The 14,233-nt window shown below is 40.3% G+C and overlaps 1 protein-coding gene across 1 annotated transcript in view; it reads left to right on the forward strand.

The window, feature by feature from the left end:
- The first annotated feature begins 51 nt into the window (after positions 1-51).
- The window catches only part of ndufaf2 (NADH:ubiquinone oxidoreductase complex assembly factor 2), a 50,479-nt gene continuing 36,297 nt past the window's right edge, over positions 52-14,233 (forward strand). The window contains exon 1 of the mRNA XM_057831534.1: positions 52-269. Within this exon, the coding sequence (XP_057687517.1) occupies positions 155-269 (115 nt within the window). The 5' untranslated portion in view covers positions 52-154. The remainder of the gene's footprint in view (positions 270-14,233) is intronic.

Genomic DNA, 14,233 nt, shown 5'->3' on the forward strand with positions numbered 1-14,233 from the left:
TGAGATAAAGACAGCTGGCCAATCAGAAAATAGTATGTTCACGATTTCCACGCCTACCGGAACAGTTAGATAAACAACCCCAGAGAAGTGCAGGCAGGTTGCTAAGGGTAAGCAGACGACAAGACAACTAAAACCTTCTGGTTTTCTTGTAAATATGAACAAAATTGTTGGCGCTCTGCGGAGGACGTTCGGAGTGGTACGAGAGCACGTCGGGACAGATCACCTGGGAAATAAATATTACATTATCCCCGAACAGAAGACGTGGACAGGTAAGTCATTTGTGTTTTGCAAATTCGGGGTATCCCAACGCTATTTAGTAAGAAACTGTTAAAAAAAAAAAAAAAAGCGTTTAAACAGATTCAGTTTTTTATGTATTTAATATACTATACTGTCGACCTCCACGCAGTGTTTAGATCTAAAGTACAGTATTGTAGCTTAGTTGACCCCGTATTTACTGTCGCCAAATTCTCTATTTAAAACGTGATCTGTCAACTGCATCATCATGTGGGTTTAGCAAGAATTTTGCAACTCTTCCTCCCAAACGTGTACACTGACTTGCCATTCTACTGCTGTAGTACCTCAGAGTTAAAGCTAGATGGGGCACTAGGCTCAGTATCATTATCTGGTAGTTGAATAATGTGTTAATACTTGTTAAAGCACACACATTCACAAGAGTGAGAGGGATTTGGGATTGCCATGTTGGGGCCCATATAAACGAATAATAAAGAATAATTCATGTTTTTTTTAAACGACGCTTTTTTTCTCCTTTTCAATGTTAACTTTCTGTATAAATTGCGGCATTGGACAATTGGGGGAACGGTCAGCTCTGCAGTTGGTGTCTATGGAATCGCAGGAGTGCCATAAATAAATATTAAGAAAAAATAAATAAATTAATGAAAATAACAAAAGTATACTTTGTCATTGACTTTTACTCTGACTTTTACACTTCGTCATTAAAAATCACTAACTAAAAAACTGGCAATTTTTTTCATAGACTTTTTGTCATTGAAAATCACAAATGGAAAAAACTGGCAAATTTTAGCCCTTTAGCCCCTTTCACATATACCTGAACACCATTAAAATCCCGGGATTTAAACATTTAGCCCTTGTGTGTGAAAGCAATTTCCCGGGTCGACTGACACGGAGATTACGCGAACCTTTAATGAGTCGTGTTTCAGTATTATGTTCAGGACTTTCCCGGGACCAGGCATGTGTGAAAGTACGTGTTTGATTCCCTGGTCACGGCACGATGGCTGATGACGCAAATATCATGGCGGGCCGATCGTCATTTCATCTTTATTTTTAGTACGACGAAAAGCAGTAAAAAACATGGGAATTATCAACATAGCAAACTGGAAATGGCAAAATTACACTGAAAACATAACGAAATTAAATTGCTACTGGATCATAGAGCCGAGGAAGAGAGTCCGTCGACCATATTTGGAAATGTGTGGTTTATTTTGTTGCCAATGTTAGGGTCTGCAAATGCGGAAACAAGGTTGTAGTACCTCAAAGCAGAAAAACAATGGAGGGATGCACTCAAGAGTTTATTAAATACAAACAAAAATACATTCAACCGCAAAAAAGGGGGAATAACACAATGGGTCCATGACAGTAGGCCGACTGGGATCAATAATACTAACCTAAACGGTAGGCAGAGAGCTGATAGACAACAAAACAAATACACTCAGTAAAACGTAGGGGATTTCAAAACAAGGGCGGTAGATGAACAAGCTAGCAAATGCAAAAAATTAGAGAGTACAAGGTGTCGAATGGCGTCCAGCAAGTTAATATTTTGGCACCCTTCTCTTGGATCACCTGGGCTTAAATACACTCTTGATGAGCTTGAATTGGTACGATGACGACAACGCTCCCACAACTGGCTCTGTAACAAAAGACAATCTGACCAACATATTGTGACAGCCGATGCCAACTATAAATGACGTAATGTCCTGGTTATAAAATCGCGCCAGCAACCCTCCCACACAGAAAGCGCCGAGCCAGCAACACGGGACAAGTCTGTGAAAGTGTCCAAACCGCGTCATTCCCTTGATATCTCTCCGTATGTGAAAGCAATGATGCGAGTAAATCCCGCGCCACCTTACACAGGAATTCACCGGGATATGTGTGTGAAAGGGGCTTTTGCCTTTGCTTTTACCAAAACGAAAGGTCTGTCAATCAAATGGCGTTAGGAGAGGCTTTACAAAGAGGAATTGTAGTCAATAGCTGATTACTTTAGGGGCCGTTTACATAGTGACGCTGTGACACCAAGACTAAACAATTATGTTGTGGAATGGCCTCGCCTTTACATGGTGACGGCGAAAAAGGAAGACAAAGACGCAAACTTTTGATTCTTGCCACCAAAGCGAGACAATTCGACTGATTCGATTGACTGACAATTCGGAGCTTGCTCTGCAACCGTATAAATGGAAAGCTCTCGCTCCGATGACGTCAGCACTCTCACATGTCACCTTGGGCATGCACGTCACTGCTATTAAACATTCAAAACCGCAAACATGGCGGAACGGTTGTTGTCAAGGAAGTGCATCATTCTCTTTCGCCTTGTAAAACTGCACTGCCCCCTAAGCCCTGGCATGAATATTACATCGTGTGATTTTTGATTCATCATATATTTGGAGAGATATGGAAAAATCCTTTTCACAACTGCTTTGAGAAGCAGCTGACTGGCAAGATGGGTCGCCTCAGCCAACTACCCCGTCACCAAGACAATCAAATTTATTGCCGTTAATAACTAATTCTTTTCCTGTTTGCAAACGCCATTTGATTGACAGACTATTCCTTTCGGTAAAGCAATAGCAAAGGCAAAGACAATAACAAGCAAAATAGAAAAGGCAAACGCAAAGAAAAAAATTGCCATTGTTTTTTACATTTGTGTTTTTCAATGATATTGAATTTTCCATTGTTTTTTCGTTTGTGTTTTTCAATAAAATAAACGTCAATGAAAAAAATTGTCATTGTGTTTTCCGCTTGTGATTTTCAATGAAAAAAGTAAGTCAATGATAAAATATACTGTTATATTTTCATTCATTTATTCCTCTTTATATTTATTTATTTATATATTCATTTATGTATTTTTTAATTTTGGCCCTCCTGTGATTCCATAGGTTTTAGATCCATGTTCTGTCTGTGAAAGCCGGCATTTTCCACTTTTCAGTGCTGTTCTTTAGAAAAGGTTGTGTGACAGAATAGTGTTACATCGCCAATCCAACCAATTTTTAACTTTCATAAGTAGTATCAGAAGCCCATTTTGACACTCCCACCTTCAAAAAGTGGCATCGTTACTCCTTTTTTCTGTGTTCTGTAGAGTGTCAGGATATTCTACCTCAACAATTGCAGGTAGCATCACAAGCTTCTTTAACATTGCCTGTAAAAGATGGGATTTTCAAGCCTATTTGAATGTTGATGTTCAGTATAAACTGACATGGATGCTGGGGAAGTACACATAGAATTGTACTTATCTTTGACAATTATTGTAAAAAGGTTTTTCAGTGTCTCTGGTTTGTGCCACTTTCAACAATAAATGTGGTAATGGTGGTAGGCTTTAACCTAAGATTGCATTTAACTGCTGTTTTTCTGTGTTTCTATTCAATATAAACAACACAGACACTGAATCCTTAGATGTCTTAAGTTGTTTATTTTAGGGCTGTCAAATATATCGCGTTAATGGGCGGTAACTAATTTTTTAAATTAATCATGTTAAAATATTTGGCGCAATTAAGTCATGCACGGAATGACCCATTCATGCGTTGCCTCAAACAGTTTACAATGACGCCGTTTCAGCACATTGAGAGCGAAAAGGCAGAGAAATGCGAGTGGACACAGACGTTCATTGGACCGCGCCTTTTATTGGCTTAACCTTTGGCAGCCACCACTGACAGTCATGGTTGCCCAACTTCCCATCATGCATTTAGGAGGAGCAGGAGACGTTCTTTTACTTAACACGCCTGATTGAACACAACGCAGATCATACTGTACGACATTTGCAGCCACCACAGACAGTCATAGTTGCCCAACTATCCATCATGCATTTGGGAGGAGCAGGAGACGTTCTTTTACTTAACACGCCTAATTGAACACAACACAGATCATACTGTATGATACTTGCAGCCACCACTGACAGTCATGGTTGCCCAACTTCCCATCATGCATTTGGGCGGAGCAGTTAAGTCGCTAAGTATCATTTAGTGAAAGCACAACGAAAATATTCCTATCTCTCTATCTTTTAAGAACTACAAGTCTTTCTATCCGTGGATCCCTTTAACAGAAAGAATGCTAATAATGTTAATGCCATCTTGTGGATTTATTATTATAATAAACCAATACAGTACCTTTGTATGTTATGTTTATATCAGTTTTGTGTTTTACCTTTCCATTCGAACAATAATTTACAGGAAAATATGGCATATTTTAGAGATGGTTTAAATTGCGATTAATTACGATTAATTAATTTTTAAGCTGTGATTAACTCGATTAAAATTTTAATCGTATGACAGCCCTAGTTTTATTTAATTTTTTGCACCCCTCATTCACCCATAATTTGTTAACTCAGCTACTGTGCAGTATATCACACATACAACGACCTGTTTTCCTACTGTCCTGCTAAGCTCACCAATCAGACGTGCATACTAGTTGTGGACAGATCCAAAACACCATTCAGCTCCAAAGGTGTTTAAAAAAAAAAAAAAAATGAAAGAAAAACGAAAAATTCCTCCTCCTCGTCAACCGCAGGGAATGTTGGGTGCTAGTGGCATTAAGCTGACAGCCTGATATAGTTTGCAGTCCACACCAGTGACAAGCAGCACTTGCTGGCTGATGCAGTTAATCGCTATCCTTCCGCAGTGCTAAACTTACCTTTAGGGCAGAAAAAAAACCCTATACTTTAGCAATCATTACTATTACTGAAGGCAAATGAGAATTCGTAATGCATGGAACACGCTCAAGACAGGATGTAGGAAATGAGAAGCTAATGCTAATTACTTAACTAGTCAACAAACATGATAATGTGTTCTTAGGTGTAAAGTTGACTTTTCAATGAAGTGTGGCTGGATTTGCATTATAACGGAAAGCAATCAACTACCCACAAAGTTAGCTGGTGGATTAATAGGTGTCTAAAAAGACAAAAATAAAAAAGAGCCAATGCTAAATGAAAACGCCTGGAAATAAAAACTGTTACCCTTTATGTCAGACAGGATAAGGTCAAAAGGTCAAAATATTTTGCACTAGTGGGGGAACATCTTTCACGTTATGGCGATACAACGATTATCGATACATTGGTCAGGTAATCATTCTAGGATATTATACAAAATAACCAATAACCAGAAAAACCATCTTCATCCTTCTGCTTTAAGTTTTACACTAGTACAGGGGTCCCCATTTGCCGGGCCGCGGACCGGTACCGGTCCGTGGCGCATTTGCTACCGGGCCGCACAGAAATAATAATTTATTAACGACCGCATTCTGGCCGAATTAACGCTGTGCCCCTGCTTAACACACCAATATCTCTGTCTATTCTAGATGTAATACTACGGGATAGATTACAATGATGTCATAGAAGTCCTTTGATTGGACTGCTAGCAGTACATCTTGTTTGTGTATATAATATATCTATGTGCGCTTGTCCTCGATAATAATGTATTACTAGGCCGCGGGCGCAGCACATTTGTTCCCGGAAATAATTAGCCCCCACACGAGCGAAGATAACTGGAAAGCAGACGTCTTTGGAGATATTTTTACGGCGAAAAGGATATTTTTACGGCGAAAAGGGCACCTGACGAGCCTACAATCTCGAAGACCCACGAACTGCGAAGGAGTGGATTCGTGACCCTTTTGTGAATAAACAGAGAGATCGCAAATGACGGGGACCTTATTAAACGTACATTCGAGACAACAACTCTACCGAGGTTCTGGATTAAAGTCATTCTGGAATATCCTGACATCGCGCCAAGAGCATTGAAAAACCTGCTACAATTTCCAACATCGTATCTTTGTGAAGCGGGCTTCTTAATTAATGTTTAACGACAAGGCGAAGTCGTTAATGGTGAGCGCGGTGTGCAGCTGTTGTGTGCAGCTTACATGGCAGGATGAATCTGAGGAGAACTTTTCGACAAGTCCTTCCATGATCAAACGTAAGTTAATATTCCTTTCTTTCAAGAAAGTTTGTAGTGTTTACTTTGGAATCGCTGCATTTGCGTATTTTGCGGCTATGTTTAACGCTACGCGCATGCGCAGAACCGCATCATTGCAATTTTTGATGGGTTGCAAAATTTGTCAGAACACCGGTCCGTGAAAAAAAAGACCCAAATAACACCGGTCCGTGGTCCAAAAAAGGTTGGGGACCTCTGCACTAGTAGACGTCCAATCCATTTGAAATGGGGGGGGTGGCAGCAAATTAACCCCTCCCATGTCAAACTGGACCCGCCCACTTCTAGGGCCGTCAGTGGCAGCCAATGCCAGGCAACAAGGTAATTTTGGACCATTTCAGGTCATTACCTGTTGATTTTCAGTCACTTCCGGTTGATTTTGGGGCATTTTATGGGTTACTTCCTGTTGATTTTGTGTTACAGAACGGGAAGTGACCTGGGAACTTCCCGTTCTGACCTGTGACCTGTAAATGCCCTAAAATGAACAAAAAGTGATCTGTAAATGCCTCGAAAACCGGAAAGAGTGACTATGAATGCTCTGGTTTCGAATGAATGAACTTTCATTCGCCCGTCCCACTCTTAATGCATTGGGCGTGGAGCGCCGTCAATTGCAGCTAAAGAGTTAACTGAGACACTATTATGGTGGAAGATTTTGGTAGCAACTTGTTATTTATTTATTTAAACATTGACACCTTTTTAGAACGATAACTCAATTCTTGGCATGAGCATATCGAGAACCTTTTGGGATGCAAAGTATCATGATATATCACCATTTCGATATTTTGTCACGCCCCTATTTTGCACCATAGAATGCAAGAGAAGTTTTACCAAATCTACACAATTGGTGCCAAATCAAATTAGCTTTGCTACGTGATTTACGGGTAATTTAAGCAATTCACATTTTAATAACCTATTCAGAAATACTTCCATTATAATGTTAAGCTTGAATTTATCTCACAATGTGTAGTAAGTATAACGTTACTGTCAAGGGATTGAACCTATACTAGAGTCTGATTATTCAGTCTCCTTTAAAGCACATATAAGTGCCCACGAGTTTTTTCGTCAACTGCATTTTTTTTTTAAATTAAATTTGTGGATAAGACGGTGTGACTGCTGATTTTTTTTGCCTGCTGAGAGGTTAAATTGTTTACTGGGGCCACCTAATGGCAGCAATCGCAAGCAGAAGATGTGAAGACGAGTGGCCAAGCAAGAGAGTGGCCCTGTGCCACACACATTATGGAAAATTGGAAGCATTTCACACTTGAGCAACGCAGTTGTCATAGTAAAGAACTAATATTAACAAAAAAGATGACGAAATAATAGGGTCAATATGCCGGCAGACCTGTAACAGAGTTTGTCTGATGTCTTTCATGTTCTTGTTATCCGAAGTTCGGTAAATACTAGAGGAGTTCCAAAAAATTGATTATTTCATGCATCGCAATTTGACACGTGACGATTCGATTATGATTCTTAAAGGTTCAAAAACAGTGTTTTTCCCTCATAATTTTATGGCAGCCGCTCGTAGCAGAACGAAATTCAAGACACGTCTGCCGCCGGGCACTGTTAACAGGCGGGCGCACGTTATGATGGATGCTGCTGGTTACTGAGAGAGAGACTTACTCCTTTTTAAAAGACTGGAAAATACTGTACATTTGTGTATGAGAGAGGTAGTTACAAAAGCGCAACCCGGTGGTCGCGCTTTTGTGCGCAAGTTATTTTTTAGAGCAAGAAGGGAAGATAGTTCGTTGCACCTTGTCTTTCAGATGTCCAGCAGTACTTTTAAAGAGCATATGACACGAGAAAAAAAGTCTTAAATGGCATTATTATGTGAATTAGAATCATATTTTGACACGATTCGACTATATACAACAATTTAGAAAAGCACAGATGATGAGAAATTAGTTTTTTAATCTGCCGGTTAGCCACGCCTACCATTATAGGGCTTTAGCGTCCCCAACAGGTGGATGACGTCAGCGGTAGACTGGGCTCATCAGTTTTACTATTCAGCCCATTGAGGGGGATTTATTTAGAACGAGGAAAACGCGACGAGGAGAGCCGCAAAATGTCATTGTTTCTGTCTCTTTACTTCAATATTTTTACAGGATATTCTTTTTATCCAAGTATTTTCCCCAATAGCTATATAAATGGCTTGAGAAGGACCAGTCAGCCCATCGAGGGGGAACTATTCACAACGAGGAAAACGCGACGAAGAGAGCGTCAAAATGTCATTGTTTCTGTCTCTTTACTTCAATATTTTTACAGGATAGTCTTTTTATTCAAGTATTTTCCCCAATAGCTATATAAATGGCTTGAGAAGGACCAGTCAGCTCGTCGAGGGGAAACTATTCACAACGAGGAAAACGCGACGAAGAGAACGGCAAAAAGTCATTGTTTCTGTCTCTTTACTTCAATATTTTTACAGGATATTCTTTTTATCCAAGTATTTTCCCCAATTGCTAAATAAATGGCATGTTCATGACAAATAACAGTCTTGTGCTGAATGGAATATGAAATAATAAAAATGCATTTATTCAGGACGACATGGCAAAATTACTCCATAATGGTCAAAAATGTCGACTTCACCTTTACTGTCGCACCTCCCGAACGATATTTTATGACACCTAAATCGGACATATGTCATTTCCCTTCCCCGGCTTCGGAAAATGTAAACAAACCAGAAGCCGTGACAGCTAGCCGACATGCTAACCCGAACCGAGTGATGTTTCAAAGTCTTCGAAGTGGAAAATCACACATAACTATCCTGGATTATTTGACATGACGACCCGGTTGTCGATTGTCTTAGTGGATCGGCAAACCGCCCGGCGGAGAGCAATTTACAGTTCGTTCCCCGGAGGAGGGTGGCTGGATTTGTTGTGCAGCTAACGTGCTGCTGCTAATTAGCATTAGGAGAGCTTTTTACATGCCTATCGATGATCAAACGTAAGTAGTCCTTCATTTAAAGGAAGTTTGTAGTGTTTACTTTGTAATCGCTGTATTCGTATTTGACATAATACAAAACAAGATGTTTTCTCACTTCCTCATAAGTCCAGTGGTCCCACAGTAAATATCCACGGTGAATGGGAACCTTTTGAAACTCCCAAAAGGTGCATACGCCTCTCCCTCATACAGAATGATTTTTCTGCAGCCGTTTGGCTGGCGTGATGCGAAAAATAAACGTATTAATCCGCAAAATCAGCTGAATCCTTCGTCCTCATACACAACTGTACACTGTAGCGTGAAGAGGACGTCTTCTACCGTACACGTCACAGCGCCCTCCTCCTCAATGCAAGACCGAAGCCGGAAGTCACTCATTTTCATGGCGCGGGATTCAAAAAACCAAATAAAAATAGCGATCGCTTCCACACACATCCAAGCGGCCCATATCATTCAGGGGCATAAAATACCGCGTGTATTATGAAATAAACATGCTTTTTCGTGTCACAGGCACTTTAAGGCATTTCAATTGAAAAATGTCCTGAGTGTGATGCTAAGACCCATGTGCATCTATAAGAGGTGAGTACACGAACCCTCTTGTACTGTTTAGCCTTTATTGTTGATGTTTTTGAGATGTTAATTGTTAGCGCCAAGCGCTAAGCTAATTAGCTAATTTGCTAATGTGTATTTCATATGCAGAACGTGTAAAACCACGATTAAGTACAGCGTTAACACTACAAACATCCGAAATAGTACAGAATTCTGTGAAAACAAAGTGTATTGGTTAAAAGAAATCATATCTAAAGACACTTTGTTTCCAGAAAATGTGGAATTCATTCCACCTGTGTAAATGGTATTGTATTGTTGGGAGAAATAAGTACTCCCTTTAAAATGGTTAATGTTTTTGCACTTTTTTGTAAAAAATAAAAAAAAATTAAAAAAGCAGCTTAAGGGTAGCTTTATGTTGTATGAGCATGTTTCCATCGTTCCCGTTGAATCATTAGGATATTTTGAATGAATAATGGACATAAATTTGTTTGGCTAAGTATTAAGTAGTAATGTATGATGCATCGATAATCGTGATAATAGCAATAATAGTGATAACCGCGATCATCGTCAATACCGCGATCATCGTTTAATAATCGGATCGTAGCACCCTGAATCGTAATTGAATTGAATCGTGAGGTGCCTAAGATGGCACACCCCTAGTAAATACCAGACTGTGCTGTGTGGTTCAACATCTGACATTGACTTAAACAGCCCCGTTGACCTTGAAAGCAATATTGCATATAAGTATTTTATATGTCACATTAGAACAGGCAAGTTCTGTATGAAAGACTGAGCAGATAAATGCTGTATCTTTTATTGAAGCTAATGTGAAAATATTGGAAGATCCCTTTGTAAAAGAGGCTATCGCAAAGCGCTATATCAAATTTTACATGATTTAATACAACAGCAACTGTCTGGCGACCAGTCTACCTTGCTTTTCATTCGTGGTCTACAAGCACACCCGTGACCCTAATGCGGATAAGTGGCATAGAAAATGGATCGATGATTTAGTACACAATTTTTTTTCAGTCATCTTCAGACAAAATGGAGAACCTGATTCAATGGATGATATGCACATTCAGTTATAATTACCTGTTCCTGTGTGAAGTTATGTCTTTGTCTGGGGACAAGGAGTCCAGCCTCCAGCAGGCTTGCACGCATGGTTTCATTCTGACTGAACTTGACTTTGTGCTTCACCTTTTCTTTGCAGTTTTGCGAGGAAACTTGCGCCCACCTCAAATTTATAATTCATTACAAGGCTGTGGGCTGTCAGACTATTCAAATGAGACATCACACAAGCCCATTTCCCATCACGCTACAGGCCACCGTTTGACTGGCCAATCATCATGAGTGACACCGCCGACCTGATGGAGAAAACATAACACTGGACCCTGAGCACACTTATTTGAGCACACCAATGGATTGCTAAAAACGACCTTATAGCATGCCCATATTTATGTCATCCTCTTTTTTTCTTGCCACTTGGCATGGTACAGGCCTGTGGAAATAAAAGCAAATGCATTATTCAGCCCATATGTCTTGCTAAAGCGAGCTCTTTTTGATCTTAAACTGATAGGCCGAGCGTGGGCTCAAAGCCTTGAGGCTTGGACCGCAGGGCTTTTCTCTCTGCTGCATACCAGCGGTCGGTTCAGGCAGGGTGAGCAAGAGCTTTCTCCGCTCTGCCTACTTTTTTCTATTCATTTGTTCATCCCCCAGTGCTCGTGGTCCATCCTCCTACCTTTATCCATGCTTTGCTGCTCCCATTTTCTACCTCTCTCGGACTGTTAACTTTAGAAAACTGGGGCGTAAGCAATCTTGCGTGTGGTAAACTATGTATGAAGACTTTAATAGAAGCTCCAAGAGAGGACTAAAAGGATGCAGCCCTCTTGTTATTCCCTCAGCCAAGTGGAAAAAGCATAAGGTACTGCATGTTTTGATCAGGTTTACTGGATAGTTTTTTTGCAGAACCGCCTAGAATTTGTGTGACCTGTAGTACATGGCGGATCCGACATTAAAAATGGCCCTGGGGCCAATGCGCCGTTGTCTTGTGCCACCACAAATTCACGAGTCTCAGTAATTTTGATCACCTCAAACGGCCCAAAAAGTGCATTTTCAGTGCTGGAAGACTTTTAGGCTTAGCTTCATCATTAGCTTTGGCTAGTTCAACGCCACTACCCTCTGTTTCATACCAGTGGCGGTGAACATGGATTGGCAACGCAAAAAAGGGGCAGTAATTTGAAGTGAGGCTTTGTCACCAGATGATTAGTTCTATAACATGCGGATACTGAGAACTTTATTCAACAATGAAGTGTAATTCGCTTCACACCGCTACACTGAAACTTTACAACACTGTCGTCACTGTTGTTAATACCTACAGGTATATGTATACAATTGGACAGAACGATATTGGAAAAAACTGATATTGCGACTTTCTGGGGCTTTGATATACGTATTGCGATATTAAAACTAGAAGAATTTTCACCAGATGACTTGAATAACTCTGTTTGGGAAGACTTTTGTGGATCATTATGACCTCATTGTATTCATTAGAAATGTCCCGATCCGATCACATGATCGGAAATCGGGCAGATTGCGCCATTTCTTAGAGGATCAGAGTCAGGTGAAAAGGATTGGGTTTTTAATTTTAAAAATGTTTTTCTGCTTCATGCTCGTACAGCTTCTCACCCTCTGTCCTGCTAAGGAGTGCGACCAAACTGTTTTTCTTGGTCACTGGTGCAGCTGGGGTTTGGTACTTAAAAGGTAACGATGATTGACAGGTCAGTGTCTTTGATCTGGCCTGAGGCGCCTCGGTAGCTCGACGATCAAAGGCACAAAAGTGTTAATCATCGTTAAGCTTGGTGCACAGTCTGAATGGGGCTGTGCCAACTCATTCATTGTGTAAGTGAGAGGCTGTTCTCGGCAGCGTGAGCGTCAAAGAATCAGGACCGTATCGGCATATTCTCAAAATCAGGTTACTCGGACTAAGGTGCAAAAATATGCAATCGGGACATTTCTCGTATTCCTATAGTACCGTTTAGTCCAGGCTAAGGTGGTTTATCTGTGTATGATGAAGATGGGTGGATCCAGGAAGCCATGTCTCTGGTATGACTATTGTGCATGCGCTTGTTGCAATTGCGATGTTCAAACGGTATACAGTGATGATCCCTAGCTACTTCGTGCTTCAAACTTCGCACTTTCAGTCCATCGCGGATTTTTTTTTTCAATTACAAAAAAACAACAACAAAAAAGCAGTCCTGAGTCGATCACGTAGTCTTACTCTCCCTCCCTGCTCATTGTTGTTCAGCCAGTGAGTGCACTGGAGTTGCTATTAAAGTTAACGATGATTGACAGAGGTTGATGTTTGATGTTGCTAGAGAACCGAGCTTCAAAGTGCTGCATGCGTCAACCATTGTTTGTTTAACTTGTTAAGCATTTGCTGTGGCAACTCACTGTGTGTAATTGAGCAGCTTTGGATTTGAGTGGACTCACTCAATGAAGTATTTAATAAAGCCAAGCATTTTTCTGCTTTATTCCCGTTTAACAATAATCCGGTGGGACAGTAACGTGTTTAAAACTTATCATAATTATTACATTTTAAGTGCTTAAAAACCATTTATTCAAATATATATATTTATATATGACGGAAAACACTCAGGTGACTTGAAGTTCCGTTGTAAGACCCCCAATTTGGCCAAATTTCAAACTTATCCTTTATGCATATGTGATACATCATTGTAAAGCTTAGAATTTCAATTCTCTGGGGGAAGAAACATTTTGAACAGGAGGGCATTTAAAAAAAACAAATTAAACAGCAAAACCCTAAATGGAGGTGAGCACACGTGAGAGCATAAATAAAGACGCCATGATTTTAACGAGACATTATCACGTACTTACCTCTTTTTGATCCAAAAACTCCATGGAGCATGTATCACCGAGTGTCATGACACAGCCTTGAATGGCCACAGCTAGATTTTTGGGGGATTTTGTGGGTGAAACATGGTAATATAACAAGGGTCGCGATGCAAAAATCGCAGACATCAAGGAGTAATCGAGATTTTCATTTTCATATATTTACCCTTTTACCATATTTTTTGGACTATACGTCGCACATGAGTATAAGTCGCACCAGCCAAAAAATGCGCAATGAAAAGGAAAAAAACATATTTCAGTTGCACCGGAGTATAGGTCGCATTTTTGGGAGGAAATTTATTTGATAGAATCCAGCACCAAGAACAGACGTGTCATCTTGAAAGGCAATTTAAACTACAATAGAGAACACAAGGCTGAATAGGTCTATGGTATGCTAATACTACATGACGCTAGAAGTTGGATCAGGCCTAAAAAATCCAGCCTAACTCGACCGGCCGCGGGTATTAAAGCCTGAAGCGGCCCGGGCCCGAAAAAAGAATTTTATGTTTTATTTGTAGGCACGAGCCTGGAAAAAAAAAACAAATTTTATGTTTGATTTGTGAGGACTCAGGAGAAGGAGGAAATGCGGGGATGCGATGCATGGTTGCGTTTTGTGTGATCACGTTTGTGACGATGCCGGTGCATATATGCATAATGACAACAAATTAAAGCTTGTCTTT

Source organism: Corythoichthys intestinalis, chromosome 3 (genome assembly GCF_030265065.1).
Source record: "Corythoichthys intestinalis isolate RoL2023-P3 chromosome 3, ASM3026506v1, whole genome shotgun sequence".
In the NCBI taxonomy this organism is placed as follows: Eukaryota; Metazoa; Chordata; class Actinopteri; order Syngnathiformes; family Syngnathidae; genus Corythoichthys; species Corythoichthys intestinalis.